Genomic DNA, 24175 nt, shown 5'->3' with positions numbered 1-24175 from the left:
TGAGGTCAATCTGAACAAAGGATTTCAAAAGCCGAATTGACAAAATAACACATTTGAAGTTAGTGATGGAGGCAGCAGTGGATCAACGACTCCTGTGTGCTGTGATGTTAAAATCAGTGATTTTCTCTATGGGCTTTGGTGTGGGAGAGTGAGCGGTTCACAAACGTCAGTTTCCTGTTGAAGACTGAGAATAGAAATGAGGATTTGGAGAATCGTGACATCCCTTATAAACATATACTGTCAAACAAAAAACACAAACCTGAACTATCCCTTTTGGATCAGGTTTGAATGTGGTTTTGTTGTCACTGGTTCAGGTTTAAGGACCTGGTGAAACCCAGTGGTCCAGAGACCAGAACCTGAAGGCAACACATGTAAACTGAGCTGATTCTTTGTGTGTGTGTGTGTGTGTGTGTGTGTGATGTAATAAGTACACGGGCTGTATTTTTTGTTTTTGTTCAAACTTTTCCTCACTTTACGATGCATTTTTCACACAAAAGAAACATTACGTTGATAAATTTGATTTAAAGCTGTTTATTCTTATTCTTTTATTTGAGCAAAATGTTCAACATCCTTTAAACATGATGCTTTAAAACTCTTTAAAGGCATCAAAAATAACTCATAAACTAACAGTTGTATAGCAGTGTATACGTATCAAAAAAGTATTATACTACTCAAACTTACAGACTGACCACATAGTATCTTAATAAATACACAGAAAATGCTGCTTGTTTGTGCAGTAAATGTATTTTAATTGCTTTCTTTTTGATACTAATTTCTGTAAAATGGTCTAATTTTTATGTTAAGTTAGTTAAGTTTAGTTTATTATGATCGAAATAAACTATGGAATCCAGAGTGAATCCATTTTCCTTTTTCATTTCTGTCTTTTCTGCTCCTCGTCTTCCACGATTCCTCCACGTATTTGTCATTTTTTTTAATGAAAGTGTGAGTTTATGTCGCGTGTTTTGGGGCCGATTGTGCGCGTGTGTGTCAGTAAACATGACTCAGCAGATCTGCCACTGAAACACAGGGGAAACTATTTTCACCTGTGTTTCAATGGGACGTTTGTATTGTTGTTGCTGCCGCTGCAGCTTCAAACAAACATCCACCTGTATCGATGGCTGCAGGTGAAAGGGTGTGTGTGCGTGTGTGTGTGTGTGTGTGCGGGTATCGATGTGTGTGTGTGTGTGTGTGTGTATGGGGAGGAGGGGGGAGGGGGGCGTGACTCGTGGGCGGACCCGGGAGCGCGCGTGTCAATGTAAAGTACTTTATAACGTGAACGAGGCTCCTGCTGCTGCATCATCTCACCTGAGCAGCTGCAGCCGAAAGTCCGTCCGGTTTTCGTCTGATTTTAGGACAAACACGGGATTTTTCACAGATATTTTGAAAAACGCGAGGAAAAAACTGTGAAACCGGATCTAACTCATCAGTGGCACAAAATCGGGATTATTATTTTTTTTTTACTGCTGAAAGTTCACGCTGTCACAGAATCAGCAGGTCACAGGTAAGTTTCTTTACATTAAACCCTACAGTATTTTTATTTTAAACACACGATTCTGCTGCGTCCACACGTGTAATGATCGATTGATTGATCGCTTTAATCGATTTATTTTTGAACATTTGAAAACAAACTATTAATCTATGTTTAAAAGACGTAAATAATAATAATAATAAGTGGTGTTTTTCTTTTTCAGTTATGACCCTTCAGTCAGGGATGATGATGATGATGATGGCGAGTCTCGCGCTCCTGGCGTGTTCTCGCAGCGCGGACGCGCGCGTGAGGCTCAACTCCATCAGAACCGTGATCCTGAGGGAGGGGCACGCGCTGCCGGTGAACCGGAGCATGTGGGAGCCGAGTCTGGATCTAACAGTGAGTTGGTTTTTTTGTTTTACTGATACTCAACATGAGGCTCGGGGCCCCGTGGGGCCACCAGGTGGAGCTTTGGGGACCATCACATGATTCATAAATAAAAATATTATTGTTTGATTTTACATTGACATTTACAATGTTTCTGTGTGTGTGTGTGTGTGTGTGTAGCTGTACCAGTGCATGAGCGACCTGGAGTGCAGCGAGGGCAGCTATTGCCACGCCCCCTCCAAACGCCCCACCCACTCCCGCTGCCAGACCTGCCGCAAGAGGAAGAGGCGTTGCCATAGGGACGGCATGTGTTGCCCGGGAAACCAGTGCAGCAACAGTAAGAACCTCGTTTATGTAGCTACACATGTTAGCATGTTTAGCTTAGCATGACCTGGAGGCCAAATTTTGCAACAAAAATTTAAAATTAAATGTAAAAAATGATAAAACACATAAATATAAACACATGATAATGTTTTTTGCATTTAGAACATTTTATTTTTCTTTATCTTTAACATATTTGTAACATTTGTTACAATTATACAACTAAAGAATAAACTAAAACATTGTTGAAGTTTAAAAAAACTGTACATTTTTTGGTTTATTTTTTATTTTTAAGTAAAAAAGTTATTTGCAACAAAAAATCACACCATGTAAAAGTGACACATTATCTCCTAAAAGTCTCACAAAGAATGACATTGTTGTTTTAGTCAAATTGATACTTTCAAAATAAAACAAATAAAATCTGACATTAATGAGATTTTTATGTTTATGAACTGTAAAAAAAACGGAATAAAATTTCCCTATGGGAATAAAGTGTTGTTGATCTATTGCTGCATCGTAGAGTAGAATTCATATATTTATTATCTGAGATTTCAAAACAAAAGAATGGAAAACTTTTTGAATAAATAGCGTTGCAGAATCGGGACCAGGAAAACACTAAAGGAAGATAAAATGTTCACAATTCTGATTTATTATCGTAAAACTTACACCTCAATATTTGTCATAAAAAGAGTGAATAAAATGTTAATGATGTTTGTGTTTGTGTCAGACATCTGCGTCTCTGACGGAGCAGCGTTCGTGTCGCAGACGATTCCAGACTCTGACGGAAGTCTGAGTCTAAAAAAGAAAGGATGGAAGAAAAGAGGACGAGTGGACGTCAAAGGCGTGAGCGGAAAAGGTTTGTTTTTCTTCCCTAATCGTCATAGCAACAAACCTGAAAAAAAGTAAATTCAAATAGTAAAGATTTTGTTTTAAAACATTTTATTTAAAACTTTTCTTTTTGTAAAGTTATTTTTCTTTTCAGTTGAAACATTTTTCGAAACATTTTAAAATCTTTTTTCAAAGCCTTTCCTAATTTTTGGTCATAAAAAACTTTGTGAAAAAAATCTTTTTTGGCAAACTTTTGTCAACATCTTTAAAATGTTTCATCTAAATTTTCATGTATTTTTAAAAAATATATTTTTTAACATTTGTGACAATAACACAACTAATGAGAAACTCTTGTTGCACTTATTTTCTGACGCATTTTTTTATTGTCTTTTTTGGAAACTTTATAAAAACTGTTGAAATTTATTCAACATTCTTTTTTTAAAAAAATACTGTGAGATATTTTTCAGAATTTTTTTCAAACCCTTTCCTATTTGTTTTTGGCCATAAAAACTTATTTAAAAACATTTGAAATTATTTGGATTCATTTTCTTTTTTTTTCTTGAAACTTTTTCAATCTTTTTTAAAAAACTTTTTTTTTGGAAAACGTTTTAAACATCTAATATTTTGTTTTTAAATATCTGTGACGGTAAAACAACTAATATTGAATTTTTAAATTCAAAAATTGAGGAACTTCTTATGAACTTATGAAGAAAACCTTGATGTATTTATTTTCATTCCTAATTGTGAATGAGTGAATAGTGAGTGAATAGTGAGTGATGATGGTGTGTCTTGTGTCTCCAGGTCAGGTCGGGGACCCGTGTCTCCGCTCCTCAGACTGTTTGGACAGTCTGTGCTGCGCTCGTCACTTCTGGACCCGCATCTGTAAGCCCGTGTTGCGAGAGGGACAGGTTTGCACGCGACACCGCCGTAAGGGAAACCACGGCCTGGAGCTGTTCCAGCGCTGCCCGTGCGCCGACGGCCTGAGCTGCCGGACGCTGCGAGAGCAGGAGAAAGCCCCGCCCCCCTCCTCCTCTGCACCGTCGTCTTCTCTCCTGGCGGCGGCAGCAAAGTCCAAGTTTGCGTCCCCTTCGTCGTCGCTGTCTCGCCACGCGGCGCCTCGCGCGGCCCTGGCGTCGCCACCATCGCCAGCGGCGGCAAAGACGAGGCTTCACGTGTGCCAGAAGAACTGAACGTGAAGAAAGAAAGAAAAGGAAAAGAAAGTTGGTCACAGGTTTGACTCCCTGAGGGAGGGAGAGGCAGACGCAGCGTGAATCACCATACCTGTTCACACCTGTAGGAGGCCCCGCCCACTGTCTCTATGCTAACGAGCTTCCTGTCAGTCTGCATTCACACACACGTGAAACTCACGTCCAGTTTCCTCCGCCCCCTCCTCCTCCTCCTGCTCCTCCTCCTCCTCGTCTAGACGAACTGAAACTCGCTGAATCCGGTTTGACACCTTTGACACTGACAGGAAACCAGAGCGGGTCGACCCCCCGTCCACGCAGAGACCCCCCGGGGCTCGGACTCCCGTGCTGTTATTGCACTGCTGTTACTCTGAGAGTTATTTTTCTATATATTGTGTACGAATGTGGCTGCGATTGTTTGTTTGTTTGTTTGTTTGTTTACTTCCATGACTTTTGAGACGGAATCTTGTCAAACTGTGTTATGGATTAAAAACATTTGTCATTTACAACGTTAGTCGATGTCTGTTTTCAGAAAGTGGAAAAACCTCTTTATCTCACTGTTACACAGACTCTTCCAACACACTCACTCTCCCACACCAAAGCCCAGAGAGAAAATCAGTGATTTTAGCCGCTGGTCCTCTGCTGCCTCGTGTGGTCACTTTGTGTCACTGAAGTCAATGTTTAAAATAAGACATTTGAACTCAGTGATGGAGGCAGCTCCTGTGTGTGTGTGTGTGTGTGTGTGTGACGTTAAAATCACTGGTTTTCTCTTTGGGCTTTGGTGTGGGAGAGTGAGTTACTTCTGTAAAGTGTGTTCTTGTATTTGTCACCTCCTTAGGACCTGGTTTTTTTTCTCTCATAAACACTGACCTTCGTCAGGACCAGTAGTCCTCATGGAGACCAAAACCTGGTCCTAATGAGGCAGAACCAGATTTTCTGATGAACTGTGGTTATGGTTAAGGTTTGAGATAAGGCTTTGTTTAGTTTGTACAAATGAATGGAAGTCAGTGCGGAGTGCTCTGTGTGTGTGTGTGTGTGTGTGTGTGTGTGTGTGTGCGCGTGCGTGTGTGTGTGTGTGTGTGCGCGTGCGTGTGTGTGTGTGTGTGTGCGCGTGCGTGTGTGTGTGTTTCCTCTCTGTGGTCATAGCTGTTGGGCACCACTGTACTTAGTTTGCATGGTTGTCATGAAGATAATACAGTTCTTTTTTTTATGCTTAACTCAATGTGACATCCGTGTCCATTAAAAGGACGCACACACACGCACGCACACGCACACGCACACGCGCACGCACACACACACACGCACGCACGCACACACACACGCACACACACACATCAGGACTTTCCTGGCCTGGTGAGGAGATTGTTTTTCTGTGGATCAGAGGGTCGAGCCGGTCGTCTCACACCCGGGAGGGTGTCTGATGGCCCGATCCTCGGCTCCTGTCACATGACCTCTGACCTCTGTGGAGAAAGGGTGTGAGTGTGTATGTGGAGGGTAAAAAAAAAAAAAAATAAATAAACAAAAAAAACAAAAATAGAAACAATTTAAGTTTAAATAGCTGTGTGTGTGTGTGTGTGTCAGATGATGTTTGCTCTGGTTTCAGGATTCTCTCTCCCTCTCTCTCTCTTTCTCTCTCTCGCTCTCCGCCTGCTGTCCACCTGTTTCAAACTTTATTGACACAGGGAACATTGACAGAGTCGCACTGAGGTTTCAAAGTCCAACCTCAAACGATCTCGTGGCCAATGAGTATCTAGTCTGTCCAGCAGGGGGCGGTCAAATAGAGAAAAAGGAGATTTTAGGAGCAGATTGGTCAACGTACGGCGAAGTTACAAGGCAAAATGGCTGCTACATTCCTGTTGGGTCAAGTTCGCAGACGTGTTCAGGGTCGGTCTCCTGTGCCGCGTAGAAAGTTCCGAGGAGATCGTGAATGTACGTCAAAGTTACAGGGCACTTCCTGTTTTGTGGCGAATGGTCGAATGGTTTCAAACTTTTATGCCGCTGCGATAAACGTGTTCAGACGAGTTCGTTCATTTACGAAACGCGCAAATTGACCGAGGCGGACGCCAAATTCAAAATGGCCGACGTCCTGTTGAGTTGAGGCCACGGTACGATAGACTTTTTGTTCGTCTCAGGCTGTGACACGTTTCCACCAGGTTTGACCTCTGGGGGCGCTGCTGTGTTTTATAAGCAATATTTTATATTTTCAGGGTGTTTTTGTTCCACAGCTTCTTCTTTTATAAAGCGTGTCTCTTTAAATGGACTCAGCGAAGACATTTGACTCTTTTACAACCTCATAAAACAACCGAGTGTCCGAGAGATAACCGGTTAAAGTTTAACTAGTTACCGGCACACACACACACACACACACACACACACACACACAGCCACCTGTTCCACTCCAGGAAATGCGAGTGTGTGTGTGTGTGGGTGTCGCTCTTTGTCTCTTCAGGAAATAAAACGCTGGTAAGACTCACATTTTTATTTGATAACATGTTTTAATCTGACATTATGGTTTATTTGTTTTTTAATGACTTTATTTTTAACGATTCACCTGTGAAATCAGCTTCAGTCATAAACTCTATAAAAAAGACGTCGTTATCTATTACGTGGTTAAATAATATAAAATTGTGAAAAAAAAGTTTCACAGAGTCAATATTTTTCAAAATAAAAATATTTTTCAGGGTCATTTGTGCCTAAACATCTAGACTCTATATATTTTAATATAATTATCATTTTTGTTGTATTTAAAGTTACTTTTTTCAAACTTGCTTCAATAAATAAGATGATTAAAAAATATATATATATATTTTGTCATGTAATATTTAAAGTAATATTCCAATTTGAAAATTGCTTCCAGGAATAAAATAGAATTGTTAATCAAAGTTGTTTTTTTAAACAAAATAAAATTGTGATAATATTTTATGTTATAGTTAAATAAAATTTCTTGAATAAATAAAATGAAATTCTTTTAATTTATCGTCAAATTTATGAGTGTAATAAACATTTAAATATTTACAAATAAAAATGGTGTCAAAAAACTTTATTAAAAGATCATTTTTAGATCGTAGTTTTAAAGTCAATGTAAACAAGTCAAATGTTAAATTGTTGTAGATGGATAAACACCGTCACCGTGGCAACAGCCGCTTCGATGTGCTCAGCCGGTGGCGACGACAGCTCGACGGCGGCGAGAGGAATGTTTTGGCGTTGAATGTGTTGTTGATCGGCGACAGGCAGAGTGGGAGGAGCTCTGTGGGGAACGCTCTGATTGGTCAGTAGTTGGTTTTTTTTAAAAAAAATTTAACACAAACATTGAAAATGAATGTGTTTTTTCCGCAGGTGGACATGAATTTAAGACGGGACCTGACGTCTGTGGAGTTGCCATGACGACAGAGTACCAGGTCCTCAGCCGAAATTACCCCCGCTATTTCAGGCGACAGGGGGCGGAGTCTGACCTCACACTGAGAGTCGTTGACACGCCTCCTCTGGTGCCCCGCCCTCAGGGCGTGCGTGAGCTTTGCCCTGAGGGCGTGCATGTGATAGTTCTCGTGGTGAGAGTCGACGCCACGCATGAACACACACACCTGGAGGAGCGTGTGGAGGTACACACACGCACACACGCGCACACACGCGCACACACACGCACACACACACACACACGCACATATACACATGCACATACGAACACTCATTTTGTGTAATCTAAGTGTGTGTGTGTGTTTGTTTTTAGCATCTCTTTGGTCCAGGGTGGCATGGCCACGCCCTCCTCATCCTCACACATGCCGACCACCTAAAGGAGGCGGGGCTTCAGCCCTCCTTCTACCTGTCGCAGACTCCCGATTGGCTGTCGTCCCTGTCCAACAAGGCAGTGGGCGGAGCCTTGTTCTTGGACAACAGCTGTGATTGGCCGTCGCTCAGAGGACGGCCTGTGCGGGAGCGCGTGCTCCGCCTCTCGGCCCGAAACCATCACCGAGCCGTGGCGGTGAGGACAGAGGTCTCACTCTGACCCGGGAAACGAGAATTACAACACGACCTCAACAAAAACAGTAAACAAACGATTGTTTTTTTTTTTGTTTTAATCAACAAAACAGTGACGCAATATTTTCTTTCTTCTGTTAGCCATGTTAGCCTGTCCGTCGCACAGAGCTAACGTCAGGTGATACGACAAAAGAACGTCGCGTCACTGCGTCTATTTGATGGTGCAGTTGACGAGGGTGGGGGCCCTGCACAGCCCCTTCCCCTTCACCTCGAACCCGCAGCCTTTATAGTTGGCCACGCCCCTGCAGTCCACCTGCAGGTCGGGCTGCACTCGCTCCCAGACCCGCTGTTTGGACTGCAGCTCCCTGTCCGGCTCACCTGAGGAAACACACACACACACATATTTACATTTACATATAAAACATATTTATAAATGGAGTTACTTGCATTCGTTACATTAGCTCGATCTTTGCTAGCTGACTGGCTAATATTGTGTTTCAGTTGTCACACCTGCGTTCGAACTTTACAAATCTGTAGATCCCGTTAGCGTTTCCCATAACTAGCAAGCAAAAACACAGCATTATTCAACTTCCTGTTGAGTTGAGGCCATGATCCTGATAGTTTTTTTTTTCGTCTTATAAGAAAAAATATTAACCCAGAAATTTCATTAGGTCCCTCAAAATAAAAAAAAAGATGGCTAATAGTACATCCAAGGACTTCAAGGACTTCCAAGGACGTAACAAAAAAGCATACGCACAGACACCAGAAGGAAATTATTGTGTTTACATCACAAAAGAGCCACGCAAAGAATTACTGTTGATGCTAGCAGCAGCCATCTTGAAACACGAACTTCGACGAGTTGATGACTTGAAACACGAACTTCAGGGACCAGCGGCTGAAACTTTCTACTCATAAACACAAAATTACGACCTCCAAGAGCAACTGGAAGCTAGCTAGCTATCTAGCCCCGACCATAGCGATTTAGCTTCCTGCGCTAGCTCATACGTTCCGCTCGATTTATATTCTTCATTTTTCTCACCAGGGTGGTTGAGGAAGGTGACTCTGTTGCCAGGGGCAGAGCCTGTGGGCGGGGCCAGTAGTTCTATGCAGTCATCGGAGGCGGAGCAACAGAGGATGCGAGCCTGGGAGACCACGCCCTTTAGCTTACACGCCTTCACGTTACACAGGAACACTGCGAGACCACCCTGGAAAACATGTGTTATCAAAACAATGCTTAATAATTGGTTAGCTTAGCATTAGCACGCGGTGTGTTCCAATATTTCGTTACCTCCTCCAGTTGTGTTTTCTCGCTCAGCTTGCTCACGACCATGCGGGGCGCGTTCTCGCCCACATCTACTTCCTGGACGGACATTGAGTCGACCAGCGGGTGGTGCCGGACGCCGAGGATCCGCCCCACCCTCAGGTCTAGGCGGGACACGTCGATGCGAGGCTCCGCCCCCAGGGAGAGCGCTACAGTGGTGGGACCAGCTGCATTTGTGAAAAGAGGGAGGATATGTTTTTTTTTCACTTCCTTCACATCTTCCCTACTTCCTCAGTTCCCCTCCTCGTTACCTTTCATCTCTCCTCGCCTCCTCCGGCCTTGTGAGGTGGACGAGTGAGGTGCACGAGCGGCAGCTGTTGCCCCGGCAGTGGGAGACGTTGGTTGATTGACAGGTGTTGCGGGGGCGGTATTAACAGTTGGAGGAGGCGGAGCCGGCGAGAGCAAGGCCTTGGCTAAAAAACAAGAGCGAGAGAGAGAGAGAGAGAGAGAGAGAGTGTGTTGTTATATAATCAGTAAATAAATGCAGGAATTTATTTCATGTGTTGTTTATCTGCTTTTTATCTTTTGGACCAAACTCTGAAAGATTTTGATTTAATAATAAAATTATTATTAAATTCTCTGAATAATGAGCTGCAGCTGAGAGACAGCCGTGTGTGTGTGTGTGTGTGTGTGTGTGTGTGTGTGTGTGTGTGTTACGAGGACATTATTGGACAATTGTCTACTGGAGACGTTTAAAAAATTACAAAGTTATGACATTCCAGAAATGAATGGCAAAGACAACTTGACCTGTGACCCAAAGGTTGGCCGGTCAAGTCCCTGGGGTTCCCCTGAGCAAGAACCCCCCCCCCCACACACACACACACACACACACACTGCTCATTGTTAATTGGACGCTCCGAATCAGGGATGTCTATAATGGTAAGCTATAGAAGTCAGAATTTCAAAATAAGTGTTGCTGTTATTTTGAAATGGAATAATATGGAAGAGGATAGATTAAAAAAAAATATATATATATATATATAAATTCATATCCCTAAATGAATCTGTACATTTTTTATTTATTTTTAAATATTTAGTGGCGGGACACATGATTTATAATGTGGGGCCACATGAGGGCCACGGGCAGCAAGTTTGATACCTCTGCTCTAAATTGACCCCCGCCACTAGAGGGCCACATCGAGTGTACTCCATGTGCAAGGTCCCAAGGATATTCTTAAAGAGCTGATGACAATAAAAACATGTTATTAAGATGTCATTTTTTAAATGGAATATGTTGATAATGAGAGTGCGTACCTGTGCGTCTCCCCTTTTTGTCCTGCAGCTGAACTTTCAGCTGCTCGATGTCCTTCTTCAGTTTGCCGTTTTCCACCAGCAGCTTCTTCTGCTCTCGCACCGATGCCTGCAGGACTGAAACAAACACCGCACAGTCATCAGCATATTGATTCACTTTCATCGCACATTTTTCTCTCCGTCTCCATCGTGTCAGCGTGAAATCAAAGCCACAAATAAAATCCTATTCGTGATCGGTCAGAAACACTGAACCCCTCGTTCTTACGCGCTTTCTCTCGAGACAGCAGGGCGTGAGTTTTGAAATACTCCAGGATCTGCTCGCTGTCATCTGGATCGAGCTTCCTCACTGCAGCCGCCAGACTGAGAGACACAAACACAGAAGGTTAGAGACAAGAGGGAGACACAGGGGACAGAGACATGCATCCATTATCCTATAGAACAACATCCCAGTGGTCAAATGTTACTCGGTATCATCACGTGGGCCTTCGACCAAGAAAATGAGAAATCACAGAGTCGTCAAAGATCCGAACTCTGTCTGAAAATGTGGGTCACTGTTGGTTGGTGGATGGCGAGTGAGTTCTCATGGTTATTTTGACAAATATACGGTGGCCCTGGAGTGCCAAAAATATAAGAAGAAAACGCTACAACATTAAGAAGAAAACACTACAACATTTAGAAAACGCTACAACATTAAGAAGAAAACACTACAACATTTAGAAAACGCTACAACATTAAGAAGAAAACAGTACTACATTAAGAAAACGCTACAACATTAAGAAGAAAACACTACAACATTAAGAAGAAAACACTACAACATTTAGAAAATGCTACAACATTAAGAAGAAAACACTACAACATTTAGAAAACGCTACAACATTATAAAGAAAACACTACAACATTTAGAAAACACTACAACATTAAGAAGAAAACACTACAACATTTAGAAAACACTACAACATTAAGAAGAAAACACTACAACATTTAGAAAACACTACAACATTAAGAAGAAAACACTACAACATTTAGAAAACGCTACAACATTAAGAAGAAAACACAAAACGAGGCGTTTGTGACTCTGACATTCACTCTTCGTGTTTATTACTCGTGTCAGATTATGAGGATTGATTTTAAAATCTGGCTGATATATTCTATGTCCTTCCTGTCTGAAAAAAACAAAAAAATACCAAGTATGTAGAGTCAAGTGTGTGAACAGATATGTCCTCATAAACACACACACACACACACACACGGACAACAGCTGCTAATCAAACTACGGACATGTAGCAAGAGATGCAACAGCTGAAGCCAGGCGTCCTGCTATAAATACACACACACACACACACACAGAGGTTGTATTTCTACAACACTGTAGCACATTAACTTAAATATAACCTCATCTAAATGTTTAGAAATCTGTAATAATTTAACATAATCTGAGAATAAAAACAAACCAATTTATACTGGGGGAGGAAAAAAGCATCATATCAAATTTCTTTCAACAAAAACATTTATTATTTATTGTTTCGCCAGGAAAACATAAAAATAAGAAAGAAAAAAAAAGCCAGAACAATAAATTAAAAACTGAAGAATTGTGCAGCTGCAGAGGTTTAAATTAAAAGAAAATAAATGAGCAGAATAATCCAATCACAAATATGTCCAACTTCAAAGCGGGATTTAAACTTCAGGCGCCCTCTGCAGGACGTCTGGCTCGTATTATTGTCCTCGCTTATTTAAAACAGTTTAAAATAAAAAGAGGACGAGGACAAACACACGTACCTGGGGGGAAAGAGGTTGCTGGTGTCGTCCATGTTGTCCTCTGCACGGTCGCAGACAGAGAGCTGAGACAGTGAGAGCGACTGTGTCTCCGTCAGCTGTCAGCTTCCATCTGTCCAAGGAGGTCAAAGGTCAAAAGAGTGGATCCCACAACGACTCTGTGGGACTCAGTCCTGATGAAAACAAACATCATTTACACTTTCTTTTGCGTGTGATTTTTAAATAATTCATTGTTGGGGTTTCTTAGTTGTTGTGAGCGCCCCCTGCTGCTGATATGAGCAAGTGCTCTCTCTCAGTAACGACCGGGTTTAAAGTCACGTCTTTGTCTCACTGTGAGACCGACTTTTCCAACAGGAAAGTGAAGTTTGTAAACCACTCACTCTCCCACACCAAACCCCATAGAGAAAATCAGTGATTTAAGCTCGAGGGACACATGAGCTGCTGGTCTGCTGCTGCCTCGTGTGGTCACTTTGTGTCACTGAGGTCAATCTGAACGAAGATTTTCAAAAGCCAAAGTGACAAAATAAGACATTAAAAACTTAGTGATGGAGGCAGCAGTGGATCAACAGCTCCTGTGTGATGTGATGTTAAAATCACTGAATTTCTCTATGGGGTTTGGTGTGGGAGAGTGAGTGGTTTACAAACTTGAGTTTCCTGTTGGAAAAGTCTGTCTCACAGTGAGATAAAGACAAATATCATAGACTGAGAAGTGCTGTAGACTTTTATTGTCAGACTGGTTCTGGCCAGCGGTCAGTGTGTTATTAAGTGTTGTTTTTATTTTAGTTCTACCTCCAGGAAAGACCTCGGTGTGTCATAGTCCAGCTCAGTAGGTGTTTGGCGCCCTCTGGTGGACAACAACCAGAGCTACAGACCAGATATTTCTCATCTTATCTTATTTTTCTCCCTTTAACAAAAAATGTAAAATGAAATAAACGTCATTTATATGTTTCCTTCATTCATAAGTGTCATATTTTTTTTTAAATATTTTCATTGTTTTTGTTTTAATTTCTTCATTTTATATTTCAGTTTTGTCTCCATAGCAACACATATAACAACAACCGAGCAATAATCTGCCGTCTAAAAAACCCATATTATACACGAGCACAGATTATCTCATAATCTCATTATGTCAGATTGTAGATTTAAAGGTTTTCAAATTCATTTGTTTTGATTTAAACATTTTTTTATTAAAAGTCTTACAAATTCTTTGGCAACTTTTATAAGCAAAATTTAAGTATTGTTGATTTATTTTAAATTTAAAATAAAGAATTTTAATCCATTATGTTTAGAAATTATTTTTGACTGCGTCATTATATTGTATTTATTTATTATTTCATAATTATTGTGTTTTGGAGGGTTATATTTGATTTTTTTTTTTTTTACTTGGTGGGAGAAATTTTAATTAATTACACAAATTAAATATTCAATAAAAAAATAACAATAGAACAATAAAGACTCAGGATCAATAACAAAGTTATGAAAAATCCACAAGAATGAGCTAACATTTTAGAAAAGTGAAGTAAAAATATTTGTTTTTCTTTTAGAATTACTCCATTCATCAAATTGAGTAATTTAATGATTTAGAATTAATCATCATTTCATTTAAAATCCTAACGTTTTCGTGTTTTGTCGTTTTTTTTCGACGATTTCCCTCAATTTTATGAAAAGTCCGAGTGCAGCCGAACTCAGGTGAGTCATTTCCGGGCGGCGTCGACAATTTCCGTATCTTTTTGGGGGTTGGCGCGCGAGAGGGGCGGGGTCAATAGGCGCGCTCGCGCTGCTATTCCAGGCAGTAAGTGTTCTGGGGGAGGAGGAGGGTTTCTATCGAAGAAGGAAAAAAGTTGTGAAAATCGAAAGTTTTGGACTGAAACTGTGAAACTGTGGCGCCGAACACGTGAGTTTGTCTTTATTCGTGTTTGTTCTGAGAAAAAGCGCATGTTTTTGTTCGTTTTTCTACCTGTTTTAGAGAAGAAGATAAAACCCGAAGCGGAAACACCGTCACACAGGTGCGTTTACGTCGCTGCGTCCATAAACAAACCAAAAAAGACTATTTTTATATTTCCCCGTTTATTTTAACGTTAAACGTTTTCGAACATTTGGCTGTTGAAACTAGGCCGATTAATCGATTTTGTGATTAATTGTGGATGAATTTCGAGAAAAAGATGTTTTGTTGACAACTTTTAACTCACGAGAGGTTTTCACGTTTAGTTTGTGCGAAATCGAAACGATTTTACACACTAACAGTACAGTATTAAATGAATTGTCAACTATTTTGTATTTTTTTAAATAATGAAAACAAGTTTTGTTCATTTTTCAGCTTCTTAAATGTGAATATTTTCTGATTTCTTTGCTTCATTTAAAAAATAAATCATTAAAATTGAATCATTTTAGTTTTGGAGCAAAACAAAACATGAGATTATTTCCACGTTTGGGTTTTGTAATTGATTTAATCAAGAAAATAATCACTTTTACGTTTTTGTAACAAAATTTGCTGTATATTTGTGTTTATTTTAGCGATAAAAGAACTCACATTCATATTCAACGTTTGACTGTTAAAATGTTAGAGTTATCCACTTTTTGACGAATTTCGAGAATAAGTTTTTTTCATAGTAGTAGTACAGTAATAAATTGATTGTCAACTGTTGTTTAATTTTAAAATTCATTTTAGTTTTTTGGGCAAAACAAAACATTCATTATTTCCTTGTTTGGGAAACATTTTTAAACATTTTATGGACCAAACAATTAATCAATGTAATCGCGAAACCAATCGACAGATTAATTGATCGTGAAAATAATCATCATCTGTAGGACACTCGACGTTTGGTTACGTTAAGCGCAGAACTATCGGCGTGTGTTTATCGGCCATTTCTGATTGAAGAAAACCTTGTGAAATATTGGATAAGAAGTTTTGCGCTTCAAGGAAAAGGCGAGGTTGGCATGCAGATAAAACGTAAACAAAAGTAAATGCGAAAAAGTGTTTGTGGTTTTAGAAAAAAATTCAATTCATGCAAGAATTTCCCACATTTTTTTAAAATTTCGGTCAATTTGACAGTTTGATAAAGTGTTAAATGAGTGTTGTTGTTTTTTTACTTTTGTGACCTCAAGAAAAAATAGCCGATCCCTTGTTGCAGCTTTTGTTGAGGATTCAGCTCCAATTTGGAGGGAAATTGAATTCTCATGGTCTTAATTTAATTTAGGTTTTATTCTGTCAGGCTGTAAACAGCACGTGATAATACGACGTCAATCACTGTGGCTGGAGCAGAAAAACAAGTCTACGATGTCCTAAGAACATGTTCACGTCTTTATCTCACTGTGAGACAGACTTTTCCAACAGGAAACTGAAGTTTGTGAATCACTCACTCTCCCACACCAAACCCCATAGAGAAAACCAGTGATTTTAACATCACAGCACACAGGAGTTCACAGGAGTTGTTGATCCACTGCTGCCTCCATCACTAAGTTCAAATGAGCTATTTTGTAAAATTCGGCATTTGAAACGCTTTATTCAGATTAACCTCAGTGATGCAAAGTGACCACACGGGGCAGCAGTAGACCAGCAGCTCCTGTGTCCCCGTGAGATTAAATCACTGATTTTCTCTATGGGGTTTGGTGTGGGTCAATTATTCCATTATCAGTTAAAGTTATTATGTGTGTGAGTGAGATTCTCTGAGGATGTTTGAGGATGAATCAGTTAATATTGCCCCTGAGTGAGTGAGTGAATCCAGCTCGGCAGGTTTTTTTTTGCTTCATGAACCAAAAGTGTTTGACTTGTGTGTTTGTGCAACAACACACACTCGTGCGTGCGCACACACACACACACACACACACACCAGTGTGAAATGTAGAGGGAGAACGAGGCATGTGTGTGTGTGTGTGTGTGAGCTCGGCCTTTTCATTCACTGACCTTTCACCTCTGATCGATCGTTATAAAACATCAGTTTGTGACATCAGTGAGACAGCGGTGAACTGATGAATCCTGCGTGTGACGACATTAATTCTGTCCGTCTCACTAGTTAGTGGTGACTTTATAAACATGTTACAACAATATGACTTTAACTCCTCTGTTACTGAGGGTTTATAGAACTTTACATGTGCTTAAATGTCTTTGTCACTGTCTCGATTTCAATGATTACACTCCTACATCGTTTCCTGTCAGTGGTGTTTGACTCATCGTCTGCTCGGAGGTCACATGTGTCAGGATTAAGAGGCGTGTGTGTGTGTGTGTGTGTGTGTGTGTGTGTGTGCGTGCGCGTGTGTGTGCGTGCGTGCGTGTCAAACAGGGAGTGTCTCGACAGGTTATAAAAGGTCAAGTATTAGTTTTATTCTCACAGCTCTGTCTCTTTTTATCTGTGTGTGTGTGTGTGTGTGTGTGTGTGTGTGTGTGTGCGTGTGCGTGTGTGTGTGCGCGTGTGTGTGTGTACCTGCAGAGAACATTCCTGTGACCTCAGCACTGATCAGTACGCTCTCATCTCGTCACAGTATCAAGTTCAGAACTTTATTAAGAATTGTTGTCATTTAATATCGCATGACGTGTTTTTTTATTGTGTTAGTAACCTGTGTGTGTGTGTGTTTGTGTTTTCATCAGTAACATGATTTATGGTAACGTCATTTGGTGAATAAAAGAGAGGAAGAAAATAGTTGTGTAACATCATCATTATTATTATTATTATTGTTGCAGGAAAAGCTTCAAAGTTAAATAAGTGTTTTTTTTAATCTAATGTTTTTGGTGAGTTTGTTAAACTTTTATAATTTACAGCAGTGATATTATGTAAAAATAATGTGCTTTTTGTCACGTCTTTGTAACTTTAGAGACGTGTTTTTGTGACATGAATAATGTGTTTATTAAAATGTTAGTAGCATATTTTTTTGCTAAGTTTAATAAAGCAGTTTATATATAAAGCATCAACATTTGTAGTGTTTGTTTCCGTAACCATGGTCAAATGTTTTGGTTACGTAATGCGCTTCTGTAGAGATGCGATTTTTGTTGATGCCTATTTTGGGAACGTAATGTGTTTTAAAATATTAACGTTGTGCTTTTTAAAAACATCGTTGACATAGTAACGTGTCTTGTTAACATTGGTTAAAAGTTTGTGAAACATCGCAATGTAAGTCACGCGTTTTTTGGAACGTTACTTGTGTGTTTTAGCGTAAATGTTTGTCACATGTTTTTTGTAAGTTTGGGCAATATTGTTACATTATTGAACTTGAACTTTCGAACTTGTTAAGTCACGTGTTTACGATAACAAAGGAAACAAAGGAAAGGCCGTTGTTTTTATTTTGTTGTAGAAACAGATTTTTTTCATTTTCTCCTTAGGTTTCGTCGATCAACCAATCGCACGTCTGCTCGGTGACGTCACCGCTTTGGTATTGATCCGATCTTTGGACGCTGATGGTGGATTATTGATCGCAGGCAGAAGCAGTCGACGCCTGACGTCGATGGCGGCGTCAGAACTGATCCAGGACAGCGACGACGTCCGTCCTCACGTGGAGGTCGACGTGACCGCAGAGAACCCTCCCTCGCCTCCTTGTCCTCCACGGCTTGCCAACGGGAACCCGATCCAGCTCGCCTCCCCCACGTCGGCGCCCGCCCACGACGCCCACGACAGCAAGAACAAACGCGTGCGCGGCAGACTGAGCCGCCTGCAGGAGAGCCAGCTGATCCACTCGCTGAGCAGCAGGCTGCGGCGACGCTGCGACTATGTTAAGATCAGCGTGCCCGAGGAACCGGCCGACCGCCTCCCGAAGGAGTGGTGGAAGACGGGCGTGGCCTTCCTCTACGCCCTCTTCAACCTCTTCTTCACCACCGTCGTCATCACCATCGTCCACGAGAGGGTGCCGGACAAGTCGGTCAACCCGCCGCTGCCCGACAAGTTCTTCGACTACGTGGACCGGGTTCCCTGGGCGTTCACCGTCGCCGAGGTCAACGGGCTGATCCTGGTCGGACTCTGGCTCGTCCAGTGGCTCCTCCTCAAACACAAGTACGTCTCTGTCAGTGCTGGTGTGTGTGTGTGTGTGTAGTGTCGGTGCTGCCCTCTAGGGGCTGGAATTACTTTTGTAATCCACACAGGAGCTACAGTTTAAATATTAAAAGTAAGTCATTCGTCTTTCTACCCATCTCTGCTGAGAGTGACCAACGCTTGTGTCTGCCGCTAACTCTGCCGCTAACTCTGTCACCAACTCTGCTGCTATCTCTGCCGCTAACTCTGTCACTAACTCTGCCGCTAATTCTGCCGCTAACTCTGTCATTAACTCTGTCGCTAACTCTGCTGCTAACTCTGTCGCTAACTCTGTCACTTACTCTGCTGCTAACTTTGTCACTAGCTCTACCGCTAACCCTTCCTCGAACCCTGCCTCTAAACCTGCTGCTAAGCTAACAGCTGAGTCTGAAGATTAGTTTGTTTATTTTAATTTTATTCCCTGATCCTGGTTCAGAGCGATCATCGGTCGTCGTTGCTTCTTCCTCATCGGGACTCTGTACATGTATCGCTGTGTCACCATGTACATCACCACACTGCCTGTACCTGGGAAACACATGGTGTGTGCTCCAAAGGTAAACACACACACACACACACTTTTACTGCAGTGTTGTATGTTTTTAATTGTTTTAAAAATGTTTGTTTGTTTGTTTGTGTGCAGCTGTACAACGACTCAACGGGGAAAATCTGGAGGATTCTGAGGCTGATCTCAGGAGGAGGTAACCACACTTTAAACATTACAGGATCTTTAAAGTCATTCTTGAATGGCATCCTGACAAAATGGCTGATTTAAGTCTGCGATGTCTTAAGAACACGTTTACGTCTTTATTTCACTGTGAGACAGACTTTTCCAACAGGAAACTGAAGTTTGTAAACCACTCACTCTCCCACACCAAAGCCCATAGAGAAAATCAGTGATTTTAACATCACACACACAGGAGTTGTTGATCCACTGCTGCCTCCATCACTAACTTCTTAGTTCTTAGTTATTTTGTCACTTCGGCATTTGAGAAGCTTCGCTCAGGTTAACGTCAGTGACACAGAGTGACCACACGAGGCAGCAGTGGACCAGCAGCTCCTGTGTCCCTGTGAGCTTAAATCACTGATTTTCTCTATGGGGTTTGGTGTGGGAGAGTGAGCGGTTTAGTCTGTCTCACAGTGAGACAAAGACGTATGTGAGAACTTAATCTCCCGCTGGCTACTGAAGTGTTGACGTCACAGCAGGAAGCTAACGTGAAGTTTTCCTTCCTGTGATGTTCAGGTTTGTCGATGACGGGATCTCACCTGATGTGTGGGGACTTCATGTACAGCGGCCACACTGTCATGTTGACGCTGTCCTACCTCTTCATCAAAGAGTGTGAGTACACACACACACACACACACACACGGAGTTATTGACGGATTGTGGATTATAGTGACAAAGAAAAAAAGGAAAATGATGTAGCGCCCTCGTGTGGCTCAGAGGTGTACTGCAGTTGCACGGCTGGAAAAGTGTTTGATATTTAAAGTCTTTAGGGACTAAATAAAGAGTCTTGAGTCACGTCCAAGTCTCTAGGAATAGAGACTAAACTAGACGGTGCGTCTCAAACACTGGGTCAAGACCCACATATGGGTCGTGGGAGATTTTGTTGGGGTCCCCAAACAAATTTGTGGAATTTTCCCATTTGTGTGTATTTGTTTTAAAGAACATGCGCAAAATAAAAGTTTACCAAACACTTCTGGGAATGATTGAATCAGACGAGCGATTCCCAAACACTGGGTTGGGACCCACAAAGGGGTCGTGTGAGATTTGTTCACCTTTTGGATTGGGAACTTTGGAAATATTCTAATGAAGGAACTTTCCATTGCAATTATTGGGAATTTGTGGCTGTAAATTTACCTTTTTTTCCCACAATGTATATTGTGATTTCGGTAACGATAGTTTGCCATATTTGAGAATTGGCTCCCCAAAGTCCCCAAAAACAGGACCAGACCATAAAGCGGGGGACAATTTAAGGCTCTAACGCAAGCTCCACCCCCCGCTCGTCCAATCTTCCAAATATGGTCACGTCTGTTTTCCAAAAAAACCAAGAAGGTTCTGGACAAACAAACCCAAACTGGGTTCTTCTCGACATCAACGGGTGATGTCACAGCGGGTCAGTACCTGGTTGTGATGTGTGTGTGTGTGTGTGTCCTCAGACTCTCACCGCTGGATGTGGTGGTATCACGCCCTCTGCTGGTTGCTCAGCGCCTCTGGAGTCATCTGCATCCTGGTCGGTCACGAGCACTACAGCATCGACGTGGTCATCGCGTACTTTGCTACCACGCGGACGTTCTGGTGGTACCACACCATGGCCAACTCGCATGTAGGTGCACACACACACACACACACACACAGAGACATATCGGATGCATGTGTGTTCATGTTGTTCGTTTGTGTCCAGTCGCTTCGTCAGGCTCCAAACAGCTGCCTGTCCAGAACGTGGTGGAACCCCATCTTCAACTTCCTGGAGAGGAACGTCCAGGCCACGGTTCCTCTGGAGTTCTCGTGGCCGGTGTCGTTGCCGTCGTCCTGCCGGCAGAGATACAGGATCGTGGAGGGAACGAGGGACGAATGAGGACGGAGGACGCGCAGAGAGCGACCCGCACCGGTGGGAGCGGAAGAGGAAGAGGAGGAGCCACAGAGGAGGTGCCGTCACGTTCACACAAACACCTTCACCTCTCAAACCTCCTTTGAGCCATTGACTGAGTAAATAAGTGAAGATCAGGTTCAGGTTTTCTCAGGTTTGTAAAAAAGACTGTTGCCTGTGAGTTCCTGAACGGTGGAGGACCAAAAAACAACCTTCTGTTCCTTTATAAAGGAAGTTTACAATTTAAATTATAAGTCTTAACGTAATGAAAACACATTTTGTTTTTCTGAGCATTAAACTGAAATGTGCTCACTCTGCGTCCGATTTTTTTATCCAAAATCAACCGGATCCGAATAAACAGAGGTTTTCATGCGTAAAAAACACCCAAAATAATCCTTCAGATTATTGTTATTATTATTATTATTACATCCGTGTCTTTTCGGTCATTTTTGAGGGCGTCAACGTGCAGAAAAAAATCTTGAACATTTACAAGCAGTTGCGTTGCTCAAGGACTCTACAGCGCCCCCCGAGGTGAAAACAGGCAGAATTGAGTTCCACCGAATTTCCCGAAACTTGAGGTTTTCGAGCGAGACGAAGAAAAAAGCCGACCGTCGCCGTGGGCTCAACTCAACAGGAAGTCGGCCGTTTGGAATTGTTGGCAATTTGCACGGAACGTAAATGAGCGAGACATCAAAGGATTCAAAGGTGAGGTCCGAGAACTAGGACTTTAATAAAATTGAGTAAAAGTCTTTGCAAATGACATGATTTTACAAGATGGCCGATACAATATTCCAGTGATTGATTTAAGTTATTTGTTTATTTTCCCGTGTTTTTTTTCCTCCTGGCAGCTGCTGGTTCCTCCTCCTCTTCCTTTTACCCTGGGAAAAAAAAAAAGATTAAAATGAGGCTAACAGTCACACACACACACACATATATATATATATATATATATATATATATATATATATATATATATATATATATATACATATATAGTAGTGGACATACGTAGTTGTCTCGTGCAGACCATCCAGGATACAGCTGCATGTGGAGTAATCTCTCCTTTTGGGCCAGGTCGTAATATTTGGACTGTTCAGAGCTGGACAGAGAGTTCCACTGACACAGACATGAGTTTGCACTTAGAGACATTTTTATTCTGAAGCGTGTTTACGTCTTTATCTCACTGTTAGACAGAGTTTTATAACAGGAAACTCACGTTTGTAAACACTCACTCTCCCACACCAAACCCCATAGAGAAAATCAGTGATTTTAACATCACAGCACACAGGAGTTGTTGATCCACTGATGCCTCCATCACTGACTTCAAATGTCTTATTTTGTCACTTCGGCATTTGAAATCCTTTGTTCAGATTGACCTCTGCGACACAAAGTCACCACACGAGGCAGCAGAGGACCAGCAGCTCCTGTGTCTCAGTGAGCTTAAATCACTGATTTTCTCTATGGGCTTTGGTGTGGGAGAGTGAGCGGTTTACAAACTTCAGTTTCCTGTTCCTGTCTCTCTTTGACACGTCCTCCTGTGACATCACAGCAACGTCTCACCTTGCGTCCCAGGACGCGGTTGATGGCGGCGCTCTCTCTCTCTCGTCCCTCCTGAAGGACTTTGTGTCTCGTTTCCTTCATGAAGAGCATGAAGGCGTTGAGCGGCTTCTTCACCACCTGCCTGCTGCTGCTGCTGCTGCTGCCGCTGCTGCTGCTGCTGCCGCTGCTGCTGAGGGCGGGAGACATACACATTACACAGAGAAACAGAGAGAGAGAGAGTGTGTCCGCCATCATATGAAAAAAGAAGGTAAAAGTTCCGCCTTCACTCAAACCCCTCAAAAACCTCACCTGGTGTGGCCGTTGGCACGGAAACAGGGGCGTGTCACAGAGTGGGCGTCGGCGATTGGCTGGTTGTACGGCGAGGACGGCGGGAAATATGTGTCGCTGTAGAGCAGGAGGGGAACGAGAGGATGGACGGACGACTGCAGACAGACCAGGTTTCAAATCTTTAAATTCACACACTTTCATTTTAACATGGATTTTTTTTAATGTTCTTAACTCTGTGAAACATTGTGATCGCAAAAATATCAGTGAGCGTCAAATTTCATTCAAATGTTTAACTGTAATATGTCGTCGGGTTTGTTTGACTCGTTTTATATAAAGTTTGTTTATTTAAAGTTAAAGTTAAATCATTCAAATTTGATGAAATGTGTCTTATTTTCTTTCAGATTTTTATTTTCTTGCCTCACTGCACGGCCACGCCGTGGCTTAGCGGTTCACTGGCGTCGACTTTAACTGAAAACGACGACAGCTTGTGGCTTTTAATTTTTTTTTCTTCTCCCTTCAAACGCTAATGTTTACGCTAACGCAAGGCTACAAGATGGCCGACACTCTGAAGCCCCGAGACTGTGAGTGTCACGTTTAACACTGATCGTTTTAGAGAGGAAACATATGACTCACACACACACACACACACACACACACACTCACAGCAGCAGCAGTGGTGGTGTTGTGTCGCCCCCCGCTGGTCACAAACAGCTGCTGCTGCTGCTGCTGCTGTCGTCCCGTCTCCTGAAAGAAGATAAAAAAACTGAAATATTACAACAAATGATTGATTTTACTGAACAAAACAAACAAAACCACAGATGTATTTTCAACTCTGTTTTTATAAATAATGTCAGAAAATGACGTTTAAAAACAACGTTAAATAAACCATTATATTTTTAAAAAATCATTAAATCATGATTTATCTGTTCCAAATGCTTTAATAAAAAGTACTTTGATTTAAAAATATACAAATATGAATGTTTCACAGACAGATAAAATATGACATAAAATGAAAACAAGACGATAAAACAACAATAAAAACCTAAAAAATCAGGCTTAAAGTAAATAAAAACATGGTTTCAAATCATAGTTTCAGGTAAATTTTTATAAATAATCATAAACACAGTTTAACAACATAATCATTATTCATTATTTAAACACTATACCATTAAATGTACGTCAGCTTCATAAAAATCACCATTAAAATCATGATTAATCTGTTAAACATGCTAAAATATGAATGTTTTAATGATAAA

General features: G+C 41.5%; 4 protein-coding genes across 4 annotated transcripts; 3 read left to right on the top strand and 1 right to left on the bottom strand.

Moving 5' to 3' along the window:
• Nucleotides 1-1281: 1281 nt before the first annotated feature.
• On the top strand, nucleotides 1282-4697 carry LOC131456370 (dickkopf-related protein 2-like). The gene is made up of 5 exons (XM_058624655.1): nucleotides 1282-1501; nucleotides 1692-1867; nucleotides 2036-2192; nucleotides 2904-3032; nucleotides 3806-4697. The coding sequence occupies exons 2-5, from the start codon at nucleotides 1694-1696 to the stop codon at nucleotides 4192-4194; spliced, it is 849 nt and encodes a 282-aa protein (XP_058480638.1). The 5' UTR covers nucleotides 1282-1501; nucleotides 1692-1693; the 3' UTR covers nucleotides 4195-4697.
• A 1649-nt stretch (nucleotides 4698-6346) lies between these two features.
• LOC131456378 (GTPase IMAP family member GIMD1-like) lies at nucleotides 6347-8192 on the top strand. The gene is made up of 4 exons (XM_058624663.1): nucleotides 6347-6651; nucleotides 7300-7456; nucleotides 7525-7787; nucleotides 7916-8192. Exons 2-4 carry the CDS (start codon nucleotides 7300-7302, stop codon nucleotides 8189-8191), a joined length of 696 nt encoding a protein of 231 aa, XP_058480646.1. The 5' UTR covers nucleotides 6347-6651; the 3' UTR covers nucleotide 8192.
• Nucleotides 8193-8285: 93 nt separating this feature from the next.
• On the bottom strand, nucleotides 8286-12852 carry aimp1b (aminoacyl tRNA synthetase complex interacting multifunctional protein 1b). Its single transcript, XM_058624649.1, has 7 exons — nucleotides 12512-12852; nucleotides 11001-11095; nucleotides 10739-10852; nucleotides 9736-9897; nucleotides 9452-9651; nucleotides 9203-9368; nucleotides 8286-8541 (listed from the first exon to the last, which is right to left on the bottom strand). Exons 1-7 carry the CDS (start codon nucleotides 12541-12543, stop codon nucleotides 8375-8377), a joined length of 936 nt encoding a protein of 311 aa, XP_058480632.1. The 5' UTR covers nucleotides 12544-12852; the 3' UTR covers nucleotides 8286-8374.
• A 1432-nt stretch (nucleotides 12853-14284) lies between these two features.
• sgms2b (sphingomyelin synthase 2b) lies at nucleotides 14285-21404 on the top strand. Its single transcript, XM_058624638.1, has 7 exons — nucleotides 14285-14402; nucleotides 17823-18486; nucleotides 18941-19058; nucleotides 19145-19202; nucleotides 19745-19840; nucleotides 20662-20828; nucleotides 20907-21404. The coding sequence occupies exons 2-7, from the start codon at nucleotides 17945-17947 to the stop codon at nucleotides 21078-21080; spliced, it is 1155 nt and encodes a 384-aa protein (XP_058480621.1). The 5' UTR covers nucleotides 14285-14402; nucleotides 17823-17944; the 3' UTR covers nucleotides 21081-21404.
• Nucleotides 21405-24175: the final 2771 nt, after the last annotated feature.

This window comes from Solea solea, chromosome 3 (assembly GCF_958295425.1).
Source record: "Solea solea chromosome 3, fSolSol10.1, whole genome shotgun sequence".
Classification (NCBI taxonomy): domain Eukaryota; kingdom Metazoa; phylum Chordata; class Actinopteri; order Pleuronectiformes; family Soleidae; genus Solea; species Solea solea.
This window is presented reverse-complemented; position numbering and strand designations above follow the sequence as displayed.